Source organism: Talaromyces rugulosus, chromosome V (assembly GCF_013368755.1).
Source record: "Talaromyces rugulosus chromosome V, complete sequence".
In the NCBI taxonomy this organism is placed as follows: domain Eukaryota; kingdom Fungi; phylum Ascomycota; class Eurotiomycetes; order Eurotiales; family Trichocomaceae; genus Talaromyces; species Talaromyces rugulosus.
The window spans coordinates 2,243,657-2,265,308 of record NC_049565.1 but is presented as its reverse complement, the minus strand read 5'-3'; the positions used below and the strand labels follow the sequence as shown (position 1 = coordinate 2,265,308).

The following is a 21,652-nucleotide window of genomic DNA, read 5'->3' as shown; positions in this document are numbered from 1 at the left end:
CACCCAGTCTCTGACTCGTCGCCAGGAAATACATGTGCGACCTGAAGAAGGCATTAGATGCTGGTGGTCATTGCCTACTTGAAATGCCTTCGGGTACAGGTAGGAGTTCTCTTGGCGCAGAGTAATACACTTTCCTGACGGTACCTGAAGGGAAAACTGTCACTTTGTTGTCGTTAATCATCGCCTACCAACAACGCCATGGCGACTCCAGAAAACTGATATATTGCTCACGGACAATGAGTGAAATTGGTGATGCATTCGACTCGAGATTTTAGCATTTGGAGATTAACATTTAACCAGACAAGGCACTTCATGAATTAAAAGCCTTAATGAATTATCGATCGTCACAGTTGGGTTATACAGAGGACTTTCGGGGTCTGGGTCTCTCCAGTCGAAAAAACTTATGTCTGCACCCATCAGTCAAGCGCGAAAAAAGTGGCACAGTTGTCGACGCCCGATGCAGAAGTCTAACGGCATCCTTTGTCGCGCAGAAGAGAGAACGTGGCGAGGAAGTAGAAGGCTGCACATATCATGATGTGAGAATCTTCATTTATCTGATTGAAAAGCATACTGACGAATCATTTGTTAGAATCTGGATTTATTAGAGCCGCATAACTTGATTGAACCTGGTGTTTTCACATTTGGTGATCTTCTTAAATACTGCCAAGAAAAAGTCACCTGTCCCTACTTCACTGTGAGACGCATGGTATGTAATGCTATTTCCTTCATGGGCTCTGAATTGTAGTTCTAACATTTGCCCTGCAGTTGCCTTATTGCAATGTCATCATCTACAGTTATCATTATCTTCTAGACCCCAAGATTGCAGAACGAGTATCCAGGGAGCTATCAAAAGACTGCATCGTTGTTTTTGATGAGGTTTGTAACCATCCACGCTCTATTTTGGAAAATCTTGTCTCACTGGGATCCTTTAGGCTCATAACATTGATAACGTAGCCATCGAGTCGCTCAGGTTTGTTCACTACCGCTTTGTCAAATCGAGGGCCTACGCTTACATATTGTGTCAGCATTGACTTAACTGAAGACTCCTTGCGAAAGGCATCTCGTGGTGCAAAAAATCTCGAGAAAAAAATTGATGAGTTGAAGTCATCGGATGCTGAGAAACTACAGTCAGAGTATACCAAGCTTGTCGAGGGCTTGAAAGCTACTGAAGAAGCACGAGACGAGGACTTGATTATGTCAAACCCCGTGTTACCACAAGACTTGCTAACCGGTGCGTGCTTCACTACTTTGAAAGGATATCACCTAACAAAACCACAGAGGCTGTTCCGGGAAATATACGACGTGCTGAGCATTTCATCGCTTTTCTACAGAGGTTCATACAATATCTTATGACAAGGATGAAAGTTACGCACACCATCAGTGAAACAACACCGAGTTTTTTACAGCATCTTCGTGAACTGGTTTTCATTGAGGCCAAACCTCTCAAATTCTGTTCTGAACGGCTAACTTCTCTCGTTCGTACGCTCGAGCTAATGAATATCGAAGACTATCAACCCCTCCAAGAGGTTGCTATGTTTGCAACCCTAGTTAGCACTTATGACCGTGGGTTTCTGTTGATTCTAGAGCCATTTGAATCAGAAGCTGCTACGGTTCCCAACCCTGTCTTACACCTTGCATGTCTAGATGCGGCAATCGCGTTTCGACCTGTCGTTGAACGCTTTTCATCAATAGTTGTCACATCTGGTAGGGTTTGGTCTATTCCTTTCATCCAAAACAGAGTTAATTAGATTTCTAGGTACTCTTACTCCCTTAGATATGTTCCCAAAGATGCTCAACTTCACGCCAGTCTTACAAGAATCATATACAATGACTCTTGCCCGACGTTCCTTTTTACCCATGATAGTCACCCGAGGATCAGACCAAGCACAAATTTCATCTTCTTTTCAAACAAGAAATGACCCAAGCAATCTACGAAATTTTGGCACACTGCTAGTTGACTTTGCGAAAATTGTTCCTGACGGAATTGTGGTTTTCTTTCCGTCATACTTATACATGGAGTCGACATTGCATGTCTGGTCCGGCATGGGTATCTTGGATATGATCTGGAATTACAAGCTTATTTTGGTCGAAACTCCAGATGCGCAAGAATCGTCCCTTGCTCTGGAAACCTACAGAACGGCTTGCTGTAATGGTCGTGGAGCGTAAGTACTTCTTTGCATCGCCCTTATAAATAATTTACTAACTTCGTCTTGATAGTATATTAATGTCTGTTGCAAGGTTAGTGCAGCCAATGAAACTGATAAAATAAAACGCATATACTGACTTTGGTAATAGAGGGAAAGTCGCAGAAGGAGTCGATTTTGACCATCAATACGGCCGCGCCGTCATCTGCATTGGCGTTCCCTTTCAGTATACCGAGTCACGTATATTGAGAGCACGTCTTGAATTCCTTCGAGAAAACTACAGCATTCGGGAAAATGACTTTTTGTCTTTCGATGGTAAGATGCCCATTCAAAATATTGCCACGTGTAATATACGCTCTGACAGAAATTAAAATAGCTATGAGACATGCCTCGCAATGTCTTGGTCGTGTCATTCGTGGCAAGGATGACTATGGTATTATGGTTCTTGCAGACAGGCGTTTTGCACGCAAGAGAAACCAACTTCCGAAATGGATCAATCAAACAATCCTAGAGAGCGAAGTGAACCTGAGTACGGACATGGCCGTCGCCACGGCGAAGAACTTTTTACGGACGATGGCGCAACCCTTCAAGGCCAAAGACCACGAAGGTATTTCCAGCTGGACGCCAGCACAGCTCCAAGAGCAAATCGACAAACAGAAACTAGACGTGGATCAACACATGGTAGACATGCAAACTGATGGCCAAGCGGGGGTTATTGACGGAAACAGACTGCACCCTGTTGCTGAAAAAGATGAATACGATGATGATATCGACGAGGACTTGATGATGAAGTTAGATGCGGACTGATCTTTCCACGGCAATCGTATTTGTTTATCTTGTTGATTTTGGGGGTAAAGGGGACCGGCAACCGTGAATATCTGCACGTAAGCCTGCGGACGGCGCTTGGCTTTCCTTGTCTTACTTTATTCTCCTAATTCAGTTATTAAAATGTCTCATGCATCATATTAGTAGCAGAAGCGATTTAATTGAACGTAAAAGAGCGGGGATAGACCTCAACCCCAACTGTAAATATGCTTTCGTAAGAAAATGAATTTGCTGCATGTTAAACCATTGACTCTGTTGGCATACATGCCTCAGGTCACAATGCACCAGGCCAATTTCAACCACCAGGGAGCACTTGTTTACTAAAATCTGGCGGCCTCTACATATAGTGGGCCCCGATTGTGAGGAAGTTGTTTTATAGACTGTCTTCGCTTGGACGGTGCCAAGGACAAGCGAGCCAAAGCCCAAACTCAGGAAGATTTCAATATTCAAGGGAAGATACTATTGGTTAAAAGTGATTCTGGTAGTGTTGGTCTCAATTTTCAAGCTGCATCCATTGTTATCCAGTGTGAAATATGGTGGAATGAAAATTCCGAAAAACAAGCCTATGCCAGATCCTCTGCAATTCTTCAGCATTTGCAGAGCCCAAGGGAACTACACCAACTATGATGGAATCGGCTTCATTACGCTAAACATCAGCCGGCACGGATTCGGTGTTCGTATGGAACGTTGCTGGGTAGGCATTCGTCCCGATAGTCTCCAAACAGGTTTTCCAGGATATTGATGACGGCCTCTTCGCTGTAACGAAAGAAGACACAGGTCGTTGTGTATACACCTCCTCTAGATGATATGTATAACCTTTCAGAGAGAAGGTATAATATTCTATCTGCTCGCGTGGCCCCCTAGTCATGATGTTGGTCTGAAACATAGGAGGGGAAGGTGATTTTGGTGGAAGAGAGAAAGAGTGTGTATCGTGTGACGTGTGACGTGTAGACAGTGTAAATTTTGTTATTGAAATAATTAATGCTTTGGACCAAGCTTCGACTTCATCCTCTGGCCAAAAGAGCTCCAGATAAATCCAAATATTTGAGCAACTAGCATTCTGTCGACATCCTTGTCATGGCTCATTGAGAAGAAATAGGTATGAGCTCCATTCAGAACGGCGGGATGGTGATGTGTGTGACTGTACAGGCCCTGTCACAGTTTGCAGCCTTTAAGAATGTCAGCATTTGATTAGTAAAATGATAGAGACATTCAACTTACTGTTTCTCCAACTTTTTCATCCCTTGAAATCGGCCAAACTTTCCACTGGCACTTGAAGAAGTTCCATTTCTTGGGAGGAGAGGTGTTGCTATACTAAAAGGCGATGAAGCTTGGTGAGTAGTCTTATCTCCTGGGCGTAGAGGCATTGCTGTGTGCAAAGGAGATAATATTTGAGGTGTGGTCTCTTCTCTTTGGGGTTGAGGCATTGGTGTAGCTAGAGGCAATGAATGCTGCTGGCGCCTGTGATAAACCAGCTGGCATGAATTCGGCATTCTAATCAAATGCCGCTGGACAGGCGTTCGTACCGGTCATTTTTAGGCGGGCTTTCCAGACGTTAACGAAAAAAAGAACAGATCTTTGGATGTACAGCTCCTCTAGCTGATAGGCATCTCCTCAGAGAGAAAGCATGATCTGAAATCTGTTTTCCGGGCTCGTAGCCATCTTATCATTCCCAAGTTAGATGCCAGGGTTTACGAATAGCCTCAGGATTGGGAATAGCTTCAAGAATTGGGAATGGCCTCACACCGAGGCTTGAGAAACCGACTTAATTGACTGTGTAAGGATAAGTTTAGGCTTTGTGGGAGGATCGCCTATGGAAACTGTTTTCTTTGTTCGCTTCCACGTGACTCTATATCGGCCTGAGGCATATATGCCAACATACATGAGGTCATTCGTGATGCTTTTTAACTATGAATATGGGCTATATCTAGATTGTTTCGACCTCCATAGCTTCGCAAATGCCTGCAATTCTGCATGTTAATACATGATATGATCATGATGGATAATCTACTGGGTGAGAAGGAATAGGAACAGTCGCTGTTAGATTAAACAAACGTATTAAATATTGTCGTCGCTCGCTCGCTCCTGCCGCCGGGACTGAACGTGGCTTCCCGCCCACCTCAATGTTCTTCCCCCACACCGCATCTTCTTCTTTCCAGCACTCGCGCTGATGCTTCATTTTGCTTGTATCGATCAGTCCTCTTCCTTCTCGTTGGCATTGGCATCTGCTGGTTGGTTTGCGAGCGAGGCCGGTGTTGGGGTCGCTTCACTCTATCGACACTGATCGACAAGACGACGATATACTCAGGACCGAGACGAGAGAAAGAAAAAAGATCAGAATTCCGATCGGAGCATCAGCGTAATTTACGCCCTTACTTTTCTGGTGCTACTGTCGCTGCAGATCGCGCAACAAACCAACCGCATTGGCTGGATATAGAGCCAAACGAGCTAGTCGGTATCCACCAAACAACATTATTTCGTGCCGTGACGTTTCCTGACTCCTCCATCCACTGTCCGGAACTGCTGCTATCAGCAACGACTCTAACGAGTCCCTTCCAATCACTAACCAACCCCGGCCACTTTCGTCGCGCCAACACCAATGACAGGCGATCCGAATAGGCTGAAAATTCGTTACACAATACGCTGATTATTCTCCTGCGCGATTTACCAATTAAATGACCAGCGGTGCATCCAGCCTCCCGCACTCTGTAGCCGCATCCCGGCTTATCGACAACCACACACCGGAGAGTGTATGGGACTCGTCCACGCCTTGAGAGAGAGAATACCGTAGCTGCGGCATTTAATCAGCGGTCGGTTTATTTTTGCCTCCCAATCAACATACCGCTCGACGGATATTATTCTTTACTGGACCGCCCATTCTGGGTCTTCCGTAAGCTTGGTTAGCGACGCCGGTGCGGAGATATCTGTATAGCTCATCCAATTTGTCAGTGCCCCCCCAAAACCGCTCCTTCGTCTGGAAACTGCCCAATCAGCCGATGAAGCAATGTAAACAAAAAATTACTCTACTAATATCATTCGTCTAGCATGTCTTGAACCTTGTTCCCTGTCTTTTTTTTGTGGGTTCGACTAGGAAGGAAACAGCGCATCCTGTCCCCGAGATCGAAGTGAAAGTACAGTTGTACTGGCAAATCATCATGGCTGTGAGTGACCGCCCCTTTCTTCGCCACCATCGAGTCCGGCATATCCCGTCTGTGTGTCTTGGGTTGCTTTTTGTATGCCCTTGATTCTTGATTTATAATTACCTTGCCTGGCCCTGCATGATATTTTCCTTCGTCATCTTTACCACCGCCGGGATGTCATGTTTTCCAGGTTTTGTTGTTGATATTTGCGATCGCGATGGGGTTATTTTTTTTCGAAGGCATCTTGTTCTGTCGCATTACTATACGACTCCGAACAGAGCTCCGATGACTGATTCCGCACGCGACATGACACATTATTGATGTGTGAAAATCTGTCATCACCTAGCTCATGCATTTCTCTTCCCTCTCGGTATCGTGAAAGATGACTATCATTTTGAACCATCATTCCTCGTTGAGATTACCCCCTTTCGTGTTTGGACCTGACCCTGCTTCTTGTTGATATTTCAAAATGGGAGACGAGTACTCGGTGGTCCCTCGTCCTTTAAAATGGCCAAATGTACCCCCAGGGCAAGACAGACTCATATTTTCGGATACCGATGTCTTGCACGGGAAACGCGCCCAAATCAAGACGCCAGCCCAGCTAAACTTGGAAACTCATTCACAGACTCCCCAGCCCACGAAGCCAGCCCCGATGGCTGGCCAAATCAAACCCGGAAACCCAAACGATAACAAATTCCGCGACGCAAAACCTCGCCTGATGCTGATGGGACTACGTCGGTATGCTTCCCTCTTCTTCTGTTACGGGGTATGCTAACCGGAACAAAATAGAAGCGGCAAATCCTCTATATCTAGCGTCGTCTTCCACAAAATGCCCCCAAACGAGACGTTGTTCTTGGAATCGACTACGCGAATTCAGAAAGATTCGGTCCAGTGAGTAACCGGGTGCCTTTGTACTCAGATTGTGACTAATTTCCTAGCTCTTTCATGGACTTCCAAGTCTGGGACTTTCCTGGACAGTTGGAACTCCTTGGCCCATCCTTCGACTTAGAAGAAGTCTTTGGATCTCTCGGCGCTGTTGTATGGGTCATCGATGCTCAAGACGATTATGTGGAGTCTGTAGTGCGCCTCAACCGCACTATTTTGACTATCATGCAGTATTACCCAAACATTAACATTGAAGTCTTCATCCACAAGGTCGACGCCCTAGCTGATGAATACCGGACGGAAGTGTTTCAGGATATTGTACAGCGCATTTCGGATGATCTCAGCGATGCTGGCTACGAAAATGCACCTGTGCATTACTATCTTACGTCCATCTACGACTATTCCGTCTTCGAAGCTTTTAGCAAGGTGATTCAAAAATTGATTCCACAGCTCCCGACTCTCGAGAACCTGATCAACATTCTCTGCAATAACTGTGGGTTTGACAAGTGTTATCTCTTTGACGTACTCAGCAAGATCTACATTGCATCCGACACTCGCCCTGTTGATATGTCCTGTTACGAGATGTGCTCCGACTACATCGACGTGATTGTCGACATCTCCGAGCTTTTCTCGTGGGAGCATCCGGATCGCAAGCCCAAAGGGGACCAGATGCGCGAGGCCGAGTCTCATGTCGTACTGCAAAACGCAAGCATGATCCATCTGATGGAAATGAACAAGTGTGTATACCTTTTTCTCGTAAAGCTAGAAGATGAATTGCTGACTTTTTCGTTTTCAAGGTATCTTTGCCTTGTCTCGGTGATCCACAACCCCGACGCGAATGAGAAGAAGGGGCTGATCGACATGAACTGCCGGGTCTTTCAAGACGCGCTCAATGATATTTTTTCGCGGTCATGGGACCAGTCGACCGAGGAGCAACCTGCTGAAGGGGAAACTTCTGAAGAGGCTAGTGCAAACTAAATCCTATTTTGAACCTTTCTAGATCTAGGACACCGAATCATGTATGCCCAAGTGATAGGAATGATTTAATGTACGATTTTTTCTCAAAGAAAACAAACAACCAAGTAGTATAAACGTCGTATAAAAAGATTACGCCATTGCTACAGTCATCGGGCATGGCGGGGCCTCAAGGCGGAGCTTCTGCGGTGACCGATTGACCAATAGGCGCGAGACCGCGGCCGTGGGGTTCATCCATAATTATTTATCTGATTGACTCACTTCTTCTTCTTTTTCTGCTTTTTGTCGCAACAGCTGCTTCAATTAGCTTCAATTTTGCCCCAACTTATTTATCTGGTTAACGCTGGGTTGACTCTATCCTTCTTCTTCTTGTTCTTTGCCTTTCGTCGCAACGTCAAGACTCTAGGTGTTTCAATTAGCTTCAAATCTTCCCCGACAAGACAAACTGATATATACATCTTCACAATGAAGAGAGAGGACGTCGTCTATGTATGTTCCCCCCTAGAAAAAAATCTTGTTTATATTCAAGAGATAATGCTGAGATGAGTAACAAAAGTTCGGCGCCGGCCCGGCATATTTGCCTACAGACGTGCTTGCAACAGCGGCTGCTGCGCTGCAAAACTATCAAGACACTGGATTGTAAGCTTGCTACTTTTATGTTGCCAAAGGGTTGATGAGAGAACAATGTTCTTCGCAATTGACGGAAACTGACACTTATACTTCTTCCAGGGGCGTGGCAGAACACAGCCACCGTAGTCAATTGGCTGCAGACATCGTCAATAACATGAAAGCCGACCTTGTCAACTTCCTCGAGGTCCCTCCTTCGCACGAGGTCTTGATCATGCAAGGTTCCTCAGCCCCAGAAAACCCTTTCTTATAGCATATCGACTGACAAACAAAACAAATAGGCGGCGGATCAGGTCAGTTCGATGCAACTTTGTACAACACCATCTCGATCTGGGTCGAACAACAGAAGCAACAGATTCTTCAGAGTAAAGCAGAAGCCAGCGAGGCGGAAGTGCTGGAGCAACTGCAGCAAAAGGTCAAGTCAGAACTGAAAATAGACTACCTGGTCACTGGCTCGTGGTCATTGAAAGCGAGTCAGGAGGCTGTCCGACTCCTGGGCCCGGACTATGTCAATGTCGCATCTGACGCGCGCAAGTCCAATGACGGCAAATTCGGCAAGATTCCTGAGGAGTCGACCTGGAAACTGAGCGAGAAACCGGCCATGGTTTATCTGTGCGAAAACGAGACGGTTGATGGCGTCGAATTCCCCAGCTTCCCCAAGGTGCTTGAATCAAAGGCATCAAATGGTGGTACCATCGTCGTTGGCGACTTTTCTTCTACGATTCTGTCGCGCAGAATCCCATTCGAGTACTTCTCCATCGTCTTCTTTGGAGCGCAGAAGAACCTGGGCTCAACAGGAATCACACCAGTGATTGTCAGAAAGGATCTTGTCTCGCTTCTGACGGGCAAGAATACGCCCGAGCTTATCCGCAAACTTGGCTTGCCTGTTTCGCCCACGACTCTGGATTATTCCGTGATTGCGAAGAATAACAGTCTCTACAATACCTTGAGCATATTCGAGTACGTTTTCTCTCTCCTGAGATGAATTGAATCCACACATTAATTGACTCATGATGTAGTGTCTTCGTGGCTGGCCAAGTCCTTAAGAAGCTTCTTGCTTCGTTCCCCGACAAGGTCCATGGTCAGGAGGTTGTTGCCGGCAGGAAATCAGCCCTCCTCTACGATGCCCTCGATGCGTATCCAGAGGTATACAAAGTCGTTCCAGACAAGAATGCACGCTCGAGAATGAACATTTGCTTCCGAGTGACCAAGGTACACCTTCCGATTCATTTTGGTCTTGGAAATAAAACAAACTGACCCGAACGCAAAACAGGGCGGCAATATCGACGAAGCCGAAAAGGCTTTCTTGAAAGGCGCAACTGACCGAGGACTGCTGGGTCTGAAGGGCCATCGAAGCGTTGGTGGTGAGTTTACATATCCTCCTATTTCTGGTTCATTTTGATGTTGACTGAACGATCAAGGTATTCGGGCATCCAATTACAATGCTGTTCCGGAATCAGGCGTGGAGAAACTGGTTGCATTTGTCAAGGAGTTTGCAACGGCTGCATAGTGGACGCCACTGTTAAAAAAAATAAATCATGTAGTTATGTTTACATTTTTCAGTAATGATGAAGTGAAATTGGAGACCTTCAAGTGGAAGCGCCGGCCCGCGACGGACAATTGACAATTGATTCGTCGGCTCCGCCCGCTGCTTCCCGTTCCATACAACGAAGACCAGATTGTCAGCCCGTGTTTCCTCCGAACACGTTTTAAGACCTCTACTTTTATCTGTCTTTAAACCACAATTTCCTCATATATATCTAAAAAACGCCATAGAAATGCCACCGACCCTCCGCAGCCGCAGAAACAACAACGCCGACTCGGCCCCCCCACGAGTCGTCGAGGTCGACACCGACGAAGAAGTCGAAATCACGCGAGCCACAGCCCAGGAGCAGGAACGCAACAAAGCGGAGAAATCAGGCACAGCAAAGGGCGGCAAAAAGGCCAAAGTTTACAAGAGCGATGCTGATGACGAGGGCGACGATGATGAACGCTTTATTTCCGTGCTCGACGTGATCCGGGTCCTTGTCACACTGGTGCTGCTATCTGTTGGACTGAGTTATTATGTGACTGCTGGGGAGAGTTATACATGGGGGTTTGAGAAGGATCGACCATGGTGGATGCGGTATAATGATGTTAAGCAGTTTATTGTGCGTCGTCCATTCTTTCCCTCTTTTTCGTTTCTCTTCATCCTGGACATTTCTTGAATTCTAACCTGAGACGAACAAATATAGAAAGGCCCAATTAACCTGACCCCCTCGGAACTCGCACTCTACAATGGCTCTGATTCTTCTCTGCCAATCTACCTTGCCATCAACGGCACTATCATCGACGTGTCGGCAAACCCGCGCGTCTACGGACCCGGCGGCGGCTACCACTTTTTCGTCGGCCGCGATGCCTCACGAGCCTTTGTGACGGGTTGCTTCCAAGAAGATCTTACACACGACATGCGAGGCGCTGAAGAGATGTACATCCCCATCGAAGACGACGATACCTCGCACCGCGAGCAGAGGTTGACCAAGGGCGAGAAGCAGCGCCGCCACGAGAGAGAGCTTGTAGAAGCCCAAGAGAAAGTGAACGCGCAGTTGAACCATTGGCTGAACTTTTTTTCGAACCATAAAAAGTACTTTGCGGTTGGCAATGTGATCCTCGAGGATCACGAGCAGCTGGAAAAGAGAGTCTTGTGTGAAGGCGCACAGCACAATCGGCCTAGGCGAAGTGAGCTGAATGAACAGCTTTAAAGAAAAGGGAGTGAAAATGTATGATTGTATAGGAGATTATAAGTAGGAGATGTATGAATGGTCTGTGACTAGTAGTCTGTGATCAGTATAGCGAGACATGTATGCATTACTGGGCGTTGGTTTTTGTTTTTGTTTTTACAGATGCTTGTTTTACGGAAGAATAATGCACGTATTGTAAGGATTTTTCGAGTCCGATATATTGAATAATCTCGTCCCGTTTTTATTTGACAAGTCCAGCCATAACAATATCCGTCCGAACTGCCATAGTCGTTTCCTTAACCACCGACCATGATGTGGTATCCCGCCCTGAGGGGAAAAAGAGGTATTTAAATCGTCGTCATAGATAAAACAAAAACACCGTTAATTTGTATGGAAAACAAAAACCGAAACCGAATAGGAAAAACCGTTTACTCGGCGGTGACGGCACGGGCTAGATTTGCAATTAGAATTTTGGGTTTAACACAGCAGAAAGCAAGTAGACATACTGTAGATGTTCATCTTCGAGTGGCCAACGACCTTCTTGATCAAACCCTTCTCCTCCAAGTCGGAAAGAGCCTGGCGGGCCAAGCTGCCGTTGATCTTGAGACGGTCAACAAGGGTAGCGACGGTAATCAGGCGGTAGGACTGGACATCCTTGTAGAGCTTCTCGGAGGTGGTCTTGTCGAGGACGACGGCGTGTTGGGCCTTGTCCTTGACTATAATAAGCTGTCAGCTGATGTTCCTGTATAACAAGTTTCGACGATTCCGGTTCATCGGCAATTCGCAACAGTTCGTTTCATGGCATAAAAATTTAAGGCTTCGTGTGCACAAAGAGTCTCCAAAACAAAACCGTGGATTGTTGCCGATGAAATCTCCGAGAGGGGTTTTTTTTTGGCTGTATTCACGTACCCTTGCCCTTGGACCACTTCTTCTTCTGCTTCTTGCCACCGGTGGATGCTGCTGGCGCCTGTAAAACGGAGTAATAATCAGCTGGGGTTGCTCGAGTAAAATAATATCGATGCCGAAGGGAGGGATATTCTTTAACGCACCATTTTGTCGGTTGTGTGATACTTCAACAGGAAGAGAGAAGAAGCGGCGAGACGGGCGGCTTGTCATGTCCCAGTGCGAAATTTGAGTGGGGGATGACTAAGCCCACTTCTGCCCTAAGCGACTCGTCACGTGTTTTGTCTGCATCGGGAATTTCGGGAGCCAATCATATCCGTTCCTAATTGCACAACATGAAATTGCATGAAATTGCATGAACAGTCATATTGTAATTGGAATAAGCATGAAAACTTCTTTAACTATACGCGTGATCGTGTTGTACGAATAAACGATATGAGGAAAGTCGCCGTCCAGCTGTCCAGCTGACTAGCTACTTGGCTCTCTAGAATTCAAGTTCTTTTTGAACTACTACTTGTCGACTATGCAACAAGACAACATTTGAAGATGGCATATTTACACCTCTCTTTGCAATCTCAAGCTCACACAACAAAAACCACGCCGATTTCCTAAGTAACTAAGATACAGTTTTCCGTCTACTTGCCAACTCGTGACAGATCTGCACCACCTCCCGGTGAACATGACTCGGCTTCGGTCTTCCAAATTCCTATCTCCTGCAGCGAATCTTCGAACTCTTGCTTTAAACCTTGGACTGAATCCGAGCCCATGGGTAGTCTAATGGGCAGCGGCTTGTCATACTTTCCGGTGACCGTGTCAAAAAGCAACTGGGCGCAGATTTTTGGATCACACCAAGCATCGGCTATTCCCGGCATTTTGAGGTAACCCAATATCTGCGTCAGTGGGTGAGAAGGTGAATCATAGGCAGGGTGTCGAGGGAAAATCTTCATGCCGGCGTTAGGAGAGCCAGCAAAGTTCGTGTGAACGCCGCCGGGGGCCGCAATCAGGAATCTAATATTCCATTCTGGCTTCATTTCTTGGGCAATTGATTTGGTGAACCCTTCTAGCGCAAATTTACTATTCAAATATGCCATCAGAATTTCTCTTTGAGTAAGTGAATATTGCTGAACTTACCCTGCATGATAGAAGGAATTTCCGGCGACGGTCATAGAGCCACCCACGGAACTCATATTGATGACCGTTCCGCCCTGTTGAGGGTTGACCTCTCGAAACACTCGGACAACCTCCTGCATAAGGAACACTGGTCCCCAGAAAAGCGTTTCTAGCAGAGTGCGTGAATCCGCCTCCGGTATCACTTCAGTATCACCCATAATGGTGTATCCGGCGTTGTTGACTGCCACGTCCAGACGACCAAATTTCGCGACAGCATCGCCAACGGCTTTGACAATGGAATCTTTTGATGTGACATCGAGCTTGAGTTTGAGCACTCTTGGCTCATCGGGGAGGTAAGACAATGCGTCTACATTGCGAGCAGTTGCTACCACGTGGTGCCCAGCATTGTAGGCAGTCTCTGCAATAGCTTTGCCGAGCCCAGAAGAACAGCCAGTGACTGTATATAGTTAGCTTCAAGTCTGGTACCAGAGAAGAATATTTTTCACTTACTTAACCATACAGTGCTCGAGTCCAACTTTGGGGAAGGAGTAGACATTGTTTTAATTCAAGTATAATACCAGCTAAGAGGGAGAGAGAAAAAAAATGAAGAATAGATATACAGTGGTGATATATCTTGAGGAGACCTGGCCCTTCTTATAGACGTCTAATGAGTGCGCCGACTAAGACATTCCTCTGTCTTTGTAACTATTTCCCATCAACCGTCCCAATCGGGCAATTGTAAAATCGGGTTAGGGCCTGCTGAGAAGGCTAATCCTAATGAGGAATTTGTACTAAATACTGCTCCATATAAATTGACCAATAGGCATCCTCCAGTCTTCTCCAGGCCCCACTGGCCCCAGTCTTCTTCCTTTGTATCTAAATGTCACTCAGCTCATGAACTGCAGAATCTTGATTGTTTTTTCTTTTGCTCTTTCAATCATCTCCCTGCTTAGATGAAAACAAAAGGAAAATTTGTGGGGAGATATAACACCGCTATTTTTATTCCAGCAACCGTGAAGTAACATATTCTTGGAAGTACTACCGTTACTATCCACGCAATGAAGGGAAACATTCAAGACTCCTCGTTTGTGGTCACCACGGGTCCACCGCAACAAGACAAGCGTCAGAGAATCAGTCATGTGCGTTCGTATATTAGGAAGTCTCGTCTCCAGCAGGAACAAAAGCTGGCCCGGCGTCGATCGGCGATGAGACCCCCAGAGCGCCCGCTGAAAAAGGAAATGGATCTCTCTTGGCTGCCGGTTTCTGATGCTGTTCGCGTTAGACTGAGAACCTGTAAGCCATTTACAAACTTGAAACGTGAGGCGATCAGGTCTCGTAATGTTTGAACTAATATATTTTTTGCCGTCAAGTTCTCCATCACTACATCGAGGCAAGCGCAGAAATACACCCATTCTTCTACTCTGTAGTTCCTGCTGTGGACTTCCATGTACCACTAATGAGTGCCAAGCTTGTGAACGCATCTGCATGGGATGATCTTAATACAAATGGCGAAATTGGTAATTTGACTTTCTTTCAGCGGAGCATTGCGGATGAAATAATGTCAGATTACCTGGCGGAATCGCAATTGGGAAACAGTGATGCCAATCTCCTCGCATTTCTCACGCTACTAGCGTTTGAGGTATTTTTTTTTTTTAGAATACTATGAACCAAGTTTAGGTTTTTATACTGATGTTTATAGATTATTAACGATGATCGAAAGGCTTATAACCGAATTAAAAACAAAGCTTATCAACTCGTTAGTATGCGTGGCGGACTGGACAAGCTGGGCTTTGGTGGCAGTCTAAAAATTAGTCTCTTATTGTAAGCTATAATTACCTACTTCTGCCTAGTGCTCTACTCAACAGTTACTCACCTATGGCCAGAATGGATCAACTTGAAAGGGTTGTTTTACACTTTCCTCCGGAGGAGACTACACCTCGCTGGGAACACCGCGCATCAGAATTGCTTTTGCTGCAACCCCCTGACTTCAAGATATTCACAATCCACCCATGCCAAAAGGATTCATGGTCGGGAATTTCTACAATCAGGCTTCTGAGTGACTTTTATCAATTGGTCACTTTTCCGATAAGATACCGACTCTTGTCTGATGACCTGACTTGTCAGAAGCACATATTATCTGAGTGGTATATCCTTCGCGATAGACTATTAATGGCATTAAAGACGAATTCCTTCTCTCATGAGACAAAATTCGATGGGATCTTGCAGAAAGCTATCCTTTTATTCATCTCAGATGAACTCGATTCGCACTCGCGCCACAGACACGTGATTGAATTTCGACATCTTCTTTGTGAGTTCAGAATAGAGATTTACAGTGGCCCTTTACTTGGTGCTCTGATTTGGTGTTTGGCTATTGGGTCCCGACATACCTCTCCTGGGAGCATTCGCAAATGGTTTATGATGCAACTCATGAGGGTCGCATGCCCGTTGTCTTTGGATTATTATGATGAAGTGTCGAATAACCTCAACATTATACTCACAGGACTGGATGCAGTGATAACCTTGGGAAATGTCGAGCGAAAAGTTGACTCATGAGAGCATAATTTGTTTCAAGTAGACATACTTCAATATAAACTCATAGGAGGCAAATATCAATTGATGCACCTGATTTGAATAAACAACATAGAAGTACTTTTATTTCATGGAAACATTATTGGCTAGCTATCAATACACAGCATTGCAAAGTGCCCCTATGCTTGATAATTGCCTGCTATATTCGCCATCAAATCACCTTTACTGACAGAATGCAGCATATTAAAATAGCCATGTCCATCATTACCCACCGTAACATGACCAAGAACAGCATCATCAGGGGTGCAGAACCAGAATGTCTCTGGTTCATCGCGAGCAGTCGCTATAACCCACGTAACATCGTATCTACCTGCTTCGCTTCGCCCAACTGGAATTCCTGCAATGACTGGATTGCGGTCCAGTGACCACACATGAGCGACAGCAAAAGTACCATTAGAAGTTGTTATTAGAAGCTCTTGCGCTCGTGGATGCCAAGATATGTTTCGGACATTGTGATCGTGGACCAATGCGGATTCTAGAGTGATGGGGTTGCCCAAAGACCATATCCATACGATATTCGGCCGGGTTTGGTCTATTGTAGCGAGAAATTCGCCATTGTGTGAGAAATTCAGCGTAGAAACCCCACGGGGTAAGTTGGACGAGTCAGAACTGGCTGTAGTAAATGCAGACGAGGAAGACGCCTCTGCATATTCAAGTTTTCCCTCGGGCGACATGCGTTCGCGCCAGATCATAGGTGACTGAGTGTCGATCTGAAAGGTGTGTGATAGTGTCGTAGAACATGTGAACTTAGAGGAAGTTAGTAACAATGTACCTACGAAAAGAGCAAACAAGACGTACTGTCCGAGTATTGAGTAACTCTACCGTTCCATCATATTTGCCAACAACTAATAGTTCAGAGTTAGGGTTTCGGCGTGTCAGAGGTGCCCATTCGATGCATTTGATGCCAAGGTCGTGGACACTTTCCATCTCTTTAGGTCCGGAGTATGTACGAAAAAGCTGGCCATCAGCTGTGTAAATGAGTATTTTGGTACCATTGCTGGGGACATCCCAGACGGCAATCCATCTGCCATCAGGACTCCATTTTAAGCCCTGGGCATCGACTGTAGGTAAAACCACTTTAGTGATAACTTCATAAGAATAGGCTTCGTGGATAGTCAGCAAGTCAGTTGCCTCTGGTTTCAGTAGAATAGCAAGCTGCCTCGTCCGTGGGCGATAACCGTGTCCTTGGCTGCTTGGGTTGCAGAATTTGGGCGATTTGATGACCAGACTCCGTGCCGAGTCAAGGTTAAAAATAGTCGCCTTGGAACTCCAGGCGTGAAACAAAAGGACCTCGTCATCCCTTGCTCCAAAATCAACCGACGTGACACTCGGCTCGATATTCTCGATATTTGCATGCCATTCGAGCGAATTGATCTGCCACACGGAGATGCGGTTTTCACTTCCACAAATAACACGCTGTTGTGAAGTAAGCTCTAAAGGATATTCATCGCCGCCATTGTCGTTGCCCTTGTTCTCGGATTCTTCTGATACATCAGGCTGCGAGATTTTGACGAATTTAAGCTGTGTTGCTAATGGTTCGCTGAGTTTGCTAGATTGGAGGAAGCGAGTTCCCTCAATTGGAATTGCGGAATGTACTGCTATTTCCTTGTCACGAATCCGCACAACGTAATCACCACTGCGCGAAATAGATATCAATGTGGAGCCTAATTGTGTGGTTAGAGAAGTCGAAAATCGGGATGCTAAAGAGAATAAGCCCCTTACCGCCATTACGCGTTTGTGAAGCCATCAGACTGCGTCGCTCTTTGAAGCGTCTGTCCAAGAGCTAGATATAGAGTAAAATCATGAAGTAAGCCAGTCACTCATCGAGGCATCGTGAAATAGTTGCCCGCCCAAGATGGCTCCATAGTATAAATAAATAGCGTTCTTGCGATAAGATAAGAACCCCGGATTAACGTTGTTCCGCGGGGAACGGAAGACAACTTTTTGCCAAATTTATCGTTTCTCGACTCTTCATGCTGCTTTAATGGGAACCGGCGAACCACCGCTACTAGTTATCCATAATTTTCAAGATAGGGCTGTTCCAGTTTACAGCCCCCAGCCGGGGCCCGAGTTTCTTCACACGACGATTTCGCTCAACCTTGAGGATGGCGCAGAAACCCGTTGAATCGCCCTCTCCCGCGGGGCCAACTCGGCCAAAGTTGACCGGCCGGGAATTCTACAAGAGCATTGGAAGCCCTAAACTTATCGTTGCACCTATGGTAGATCGTTCTGAGTTTGTGAGTGCCATCCCTTCCTTTTACTGTTGTGTTTATAACCTAACAAGCCTTCTTCTGTATAGGCATGGCGGATGCTCACTCGGTCCTTCATGAAACAAGACGAGCCTAACCCTGTCCTCGCATATTCACCCATGTTTCATGCTCGATTGTTTCAGACGGATAAAAACGTTCGCGCTCAACACTTTCAGCCAATACGATCGACGGACGAGAACACTGAGGAGCTATTTCTCGACGGCAACCCGGCCATCGATCGGCCGCTCTTTGTACAGTTTTGCTCAAACGACCCAGATGACTTTATAGAAGCTGCGCGCCATGTGGCTCCGTATTGCGATGCTGTTGACCTCAACCTTGGGTGTCCGCAGGGAATTGCGAGAAGGGGAAACTACGGCGCATTTCTGCAGGAGAATTGGGATCTGATCTACAAATTGATCAATAGGCTGCACACAGAACTTTCCATTCCCGTCACCGCCAAATTTCGTATACAGGAAACAAAGGAAAAGACTCTGGAATACGCAAAGATGATTTTATCGGCCGGTGCTAGTATAATCACCGTTCACGGTAGACAGAGAGAGCAAAAGGGCCACAACACTGGTGTCGCAGACTGGAGCTACATCAAATATCTGAGAGACAACCTCCCGCCCGAGACTGTCATATTCGCCAATGGCAACGTTTTGAACCACGGAGATATTGAACCCTGTTTAGAAGCCACCGGCGCAGATGGTATCATGAGCGCAGAAGGCAACCTCTCAGACCCTACCGTTTTCAGTGAAGCGCCTCCAATCGGCAGCGAAGGACGAGAATACTGGCGTGGCCGCAACGGGAAGGGCGGATATCGCATGGATGCAGTATTCCGTCGATACTTGGACATCATCCACAAATATGTCCTGCGTGAACCCGTGCCTGAACGAAAGCCACTTTTTCTTCCATCTGACCCTGTGGAAGAGCATGCTGAGATCTCGGAAGCAACAGAAGAACAACAGAAGGATCTAGAAAAAGAAGACCAGGAAGACGAGCCACCTAGGAAAAAGCAAAAACGCGCTCAAACTAAAAGCAGAAAGAAAAAGGTTCATGAACCAAATTTGATTGCCATGCAAGGCCATTTGTTCCAGCTTCTTCGTTCCATGGTTTCGAAACAGACGCATATTCGGGATGCTCTAGCCCAAACAGTTTCAGGCGATATCGCTGGTTTCGAGAAAGTTCTGAGTATGGTTGAAAAGGCGGTTAAAGAAGGTATACAGGAATATGAGGAAAATCCAGAGAAATTCGATGATCAGTACAAAGATCAGAAACTAGAGGGGTCCAAGGCTGTGATTGCAGAGTATGGACGGCCATGGTGGATTTGCCAGCCGCATATTCGGCCCTTGCCGGAAGAAGCTATCGCAAACGGTGCCTTGAAGCCTAGCAAGAAAGCTCAGAACAAGAGTGAGCAGCAAGAAAACGGGGACGAAAAGAATGCTTCGGCTGAAGCTGCAAAGGTGGTAGCTGCCACTGAAAAAATGGTTGACTCTAAAGTGGAGCCATTGGTGCAGGGATGATTTTCGCCGTATACCCAGTCCGTCTCAAAAGTACATATATCCTCGAGAAGGACTCGCATAATTAGGCGTCAACTGTTTTATCAGACAATAGAATATACATAGTTTTTATGCAACGCACATACTGCATGGCAGGAACCATTATTGCTCTATGTACCGAACAGAATATCTTAGTATTGGTGACTTGCAAGCTATTCCTAGTAAGAGTATATCTCCAAAAATGGTAAAGTATTGTGTTCAACCTCTTTCTTTTCGTTTTCTCCTTGCTTCTTTGAATTATTTTCTTTTGCTAAACATGTAACTTCGCTTGTTAAGATTGCTTGCAATTGCGTTACTCAAGATGGCCAATGTTCTGAGACAAGTAGTACAGTCGAAATGGGATTTTGTACGGGGTGCATCCGTTGATGGAGAAGAGCAACACAGTGCGGGTACTTGCATATTCTAGTATGTTCATGTTGCATTTACTATTTTTTTTTTCCGTACCAAAAGAAGACGCATTTCAAGTTGCGTAGGTCGTTGAGGGACACGATAATGTCTATCTTGTTGTCTATAAAAGGCCTGTGCCTCATCTTGAAATCTCATCTTGAAATCTCATCTTGAGAATATGCATTCTGATTCTACTTCTCTGTATCGTTTTGTCTATTGTCTACTCAACTAATTTGTGATCATTTTACAATATGTTCTTCTCCAAGATCCTTGTTCAGTGCCTCCTTCTAGGTGCAACTACTGCTTTTTTCATCCCGAAGCGGTCCGAAGAGAGCATCTCTCTTGGAAAAGATCGTGAAATTGTGGATGGAAACTATATAGCCGATGAGAATGTATGGCTGATTCCAACTGCCACCATGCCTATCTCCAAGATCTCTCGATCCAATATCGCTGATGCCCCCTCGCCGACTCAATCGGGATTAATATCGACCTGCGATGCGTACTACTTTGTCGAATCAGGAGACTATTGTTCTGGAATAGGTTCCAAATTCGGCAATTTCACGGCCACACAGTTCTACAACTGGAACCCGTATGCCTCTTTTTTTTCTCTGCCGCTGAAAAAAGAAACCAACTAATTCCGTTACACAATTAGAGCCGTGAAATCGGACTGTTCGGCCCTACTGGCCGGGTACTACGTCTGCATTGGGGTTGCAGGTACATCTACTCCTTCTACAACAGATACTATTGTACTCACTGTTACCAATACTCTAGCTCCGGCTCCCTCCCCAACGCAAACCGGTATCGCGAGCAACTGTATGTAATATTCTAAAGATCACCCGGAGAAAAGAGAACTAATCAATTTAGGCAACGATTACTACAAGGTCCTATCGGGAGACACATGTGTAGGCATCTCTGACAGCAACAACATCACTCTCACCGACTTCTACGACTGGAATCCCGCCGTGGGCGCTAGCTGTCAGACTCTGATTGCCGGGTTTTACGTCTGTGTGGGAATTAGTGGTGAGCAGGACTCTCCTTTTACAGAAAAGAGAAATACGGGTGCCCTACTGAAACAAGTAGACTCGTCGCCCATCACCACCGCAACGGTTACCACTACTGCCACAGCCACTGCAATCGCAGTACCCTCGCCTATTCAGACTGGTATTGTGTCTGGTTGTACCAAATACTACCAGGCCCAGAAGGGAGACACTTGCGTCACCATTGTGAATGATCATTATCCCAGTCTGACTGTTGCCCAGTTTGAGAGCTGGAATCCGGCTGTTGGGACAAGCTGTAACAGCCTCTTGGCCGGTTACTATTATTGCGTGGCGACTTAGCCTAAGGTGGGCAGCTGTCGTTGACAGTGTACATGGGACTGTACTGGGTGAGCAGGCGATATACGCACCAGAGAATGTTGGGTACGGCATCGGGAAATGCCATCGTGGTGCAGTTAACATTTGAATAGTTTGCGTATACTGCATGTGGATTTTAACATGTACTATTTGAAGTGTTTGTGGAGTAATTGCTAAGTCCAATTGA

At 46.0% G+C, this 21,652-nt stretch overlaps 9 protein-coding genes across 9 annotated transcripts; 5 read left to right on the top strand and 4 right to left on the bottom strand.

The window, feature by feature from the left end:
* Positions 1 to 329: 329 nt before the first annotated feature.
* On the top strand, positions 330 to 2,951 carry TRUGW13939_09331 (uncharacterized protein; the record flags this gene model as incomplete). The annotated part of the gene is made up of 10 exons (XM_035492454.1): positions 330 to 536; positions 590 to 706; positions 766 to 876; positions 933 to 970; positions 1,026 to 1,231; positions 1,279 to 1,704; positions 1,757 to 2,162; positions 2,218 to 2,238; positions 2,296 to 2,459; positions 2,521 to 2,951. 10 exons carry the CDS (start codon positions 330 to 332, stop codon positions 2,949 to 2,951), a joined length of 2,127 nt encoding a protein of 708 aa, XP_035348347.1.
* A 1,093-nt stretch (positions 2,952 to 4,044) lies between these two features.
* Positions 4,045 to 4,396, bottom strand: TRUGW13939_09330 (uncharacterized protein; the record flags this gene model as incomplete). The annotated part of the gene is made up of 2 exons (XM_035492453.1): positions 4,045 to 4,138; positions 4,191 to 4,396. 2 exons carry the CDS (start codon positions 4,394 to 4,396, stop codon positions 4,045 to 4,047), a joined length of 300 nt encoding a protein of 99 aa, XP_035348346.1.
* Positions 4,397 to 6,578: 2,182 nt separating this feature from the next.
* Positions 6,579 to 11,337, top strand: TRUGW13939_09329 (uncharacterized protein; the record flags this gene model as incomplete). Its single annotated transcript, XM_035492452.1, has 14 exons — positions 6,579 to 6,847; positions 6,899 to 7,000; positions 7,048 to 7,731; positions 7,792 to 7,961; positions 8,277 to 8,458; positions 8,526 to 8,608; positions 8,699 to 8,817; positions 8,878 to 9,556; positions 9,616 to 9,808; positions 9,870 to 9,960; positions 10,018 to 10,105; positions 10,171 to 10,277; positions 10,373 to 10,746; positions 10,831 to 11,337. Coding segments are annotated over 13 exons (2,769 nt in total). The 3' UTR covers positions 10,375 to 10,746; positions 10,831 to 11,337.
* A 407-nt stretch (positions 11,338 to 11,744) lies between these two features.
* On the bottom strand, positions 11,745 to 12,368 carry TRUGW13939_09328 (uncharacterized protein; the record flags this gene model as incomplete). The annotated part of the gene is made up of 4 exons (XM_035492451.1): positions 11,745 to 11,767; positions 11,823 to 12,032; positions 12,226 to 12,283; positions 12,366 to 12,368. The coding sequence occupies 4 exons, from the start codon at positions 12,366 to 12,368 to the stop codon at positions 11,745 to 11,747; spliced, it is 294 nt and encodes a 97-aa protein (XP_035348344.1).
* Positions 12,369 to 12,854: 486 nt separating this feature from the next.
* On the bottom strand, positions 12,855 to 13,885 carry TRUGW13939_09327 (uncharacterized protein; the record flags this gene model as incomplete). The annotated part of the gene is made up of 3 exons (XM_035492450.1): positions 12,855 to 13,293; positions 13,351 to 13,786; positions 13,840 to 13,885. 3 exons carry the CDS (start codon positions 13,883 to 13,885, stop codon positions 12,855 to 12,857), a joined length of 921 nt encoding a protein of 306 aa, XP_035348343.1.
* Positions 13,886 to 14,387: 502 nt separating this feature from the next.
* TRUGW13939_09326 (uncharacterized protein) lies at positions 14,388 to 15,882 on the top strand (the record flags this gene model as incomplete). The annotated part of the gene is made up of 4 exons (XM_035492449.1): positions 14,388 to 14,622; positions 14,700 to 14,968; positions 15,029 to 15,150; positions 15,213 to 15,882. The coding sequence occupies 4 exons, from the start codon at positions 14,388 to 14,390 to the stop codon at positions 15,880 to 15,882; spliced, it is 1,296 nt and encodes a 431-aa protein (XP_035348342.1).
* A 155-nt stretch (positions 15,883 to 16,037) lies between these two features.
* On the bottom strand, positions 16,038 to 17,665 carry TRUGW13939_09325 (uncharacterized protein; the record flags this gene model as incomplete). Its single annotated transcript, XM_035492448.1, has 3 exons — positions 16,038 to 16,664; positions 16,717 to 17,582; positions 17,641 to 17,665. 3 exons carry the CDS (start codon positions 17,663 to 17,665, stop codon positions 16,038 to 16,040), a joined length of 1,518 nt encoding a protein of 505 aa, XP_035348341.1.
* Positions 17,666 to 18,023: 358 nt separating this feature from the next.
* Positions 18,024 to 19,690, top strand: TRUGW13939_09324 (uncharacterized protein; the record flags this gene model as incomplete). The annotated part of the gene is made up of 2 exons (XM_035492447.1): positions 18,024 to 18,155; positions 18,218 to 19,690. The coding sequence occupies 2 exons, from the start codon at positions 18,024 to 18,026 to the stop codon at positions 19,688 to 19,690; spliced, it is 1,605 nt and encodes a 534-aa protein (XP_035348340.1).
* A 674-nt stretch (positions 19,691 to 20,364) lies between these two features.
* On the top strand, positions 20,365 to 21,450 carry TRUGW13939_09323 (uncharacterized protein; the record flags this gene model as incomplete). The annotated part of the gene is made up of 3 exons (XM_035492446.1): positions 20,365 to 20,702; positions 20,766 to 20,926; positions 20,978 to 21,450. The coding sequence occupies 3 exons, from the start codon at positions 20,365 to 20,367 to the stop codon at positions 21,448 to 21,450; spliced, it is 972 nt and encodes a 323-aa protein (XP_035348339.1).
* Between the last annotated feature and the right edge of the window lie 202 nt (positions 21,451 to 21,652).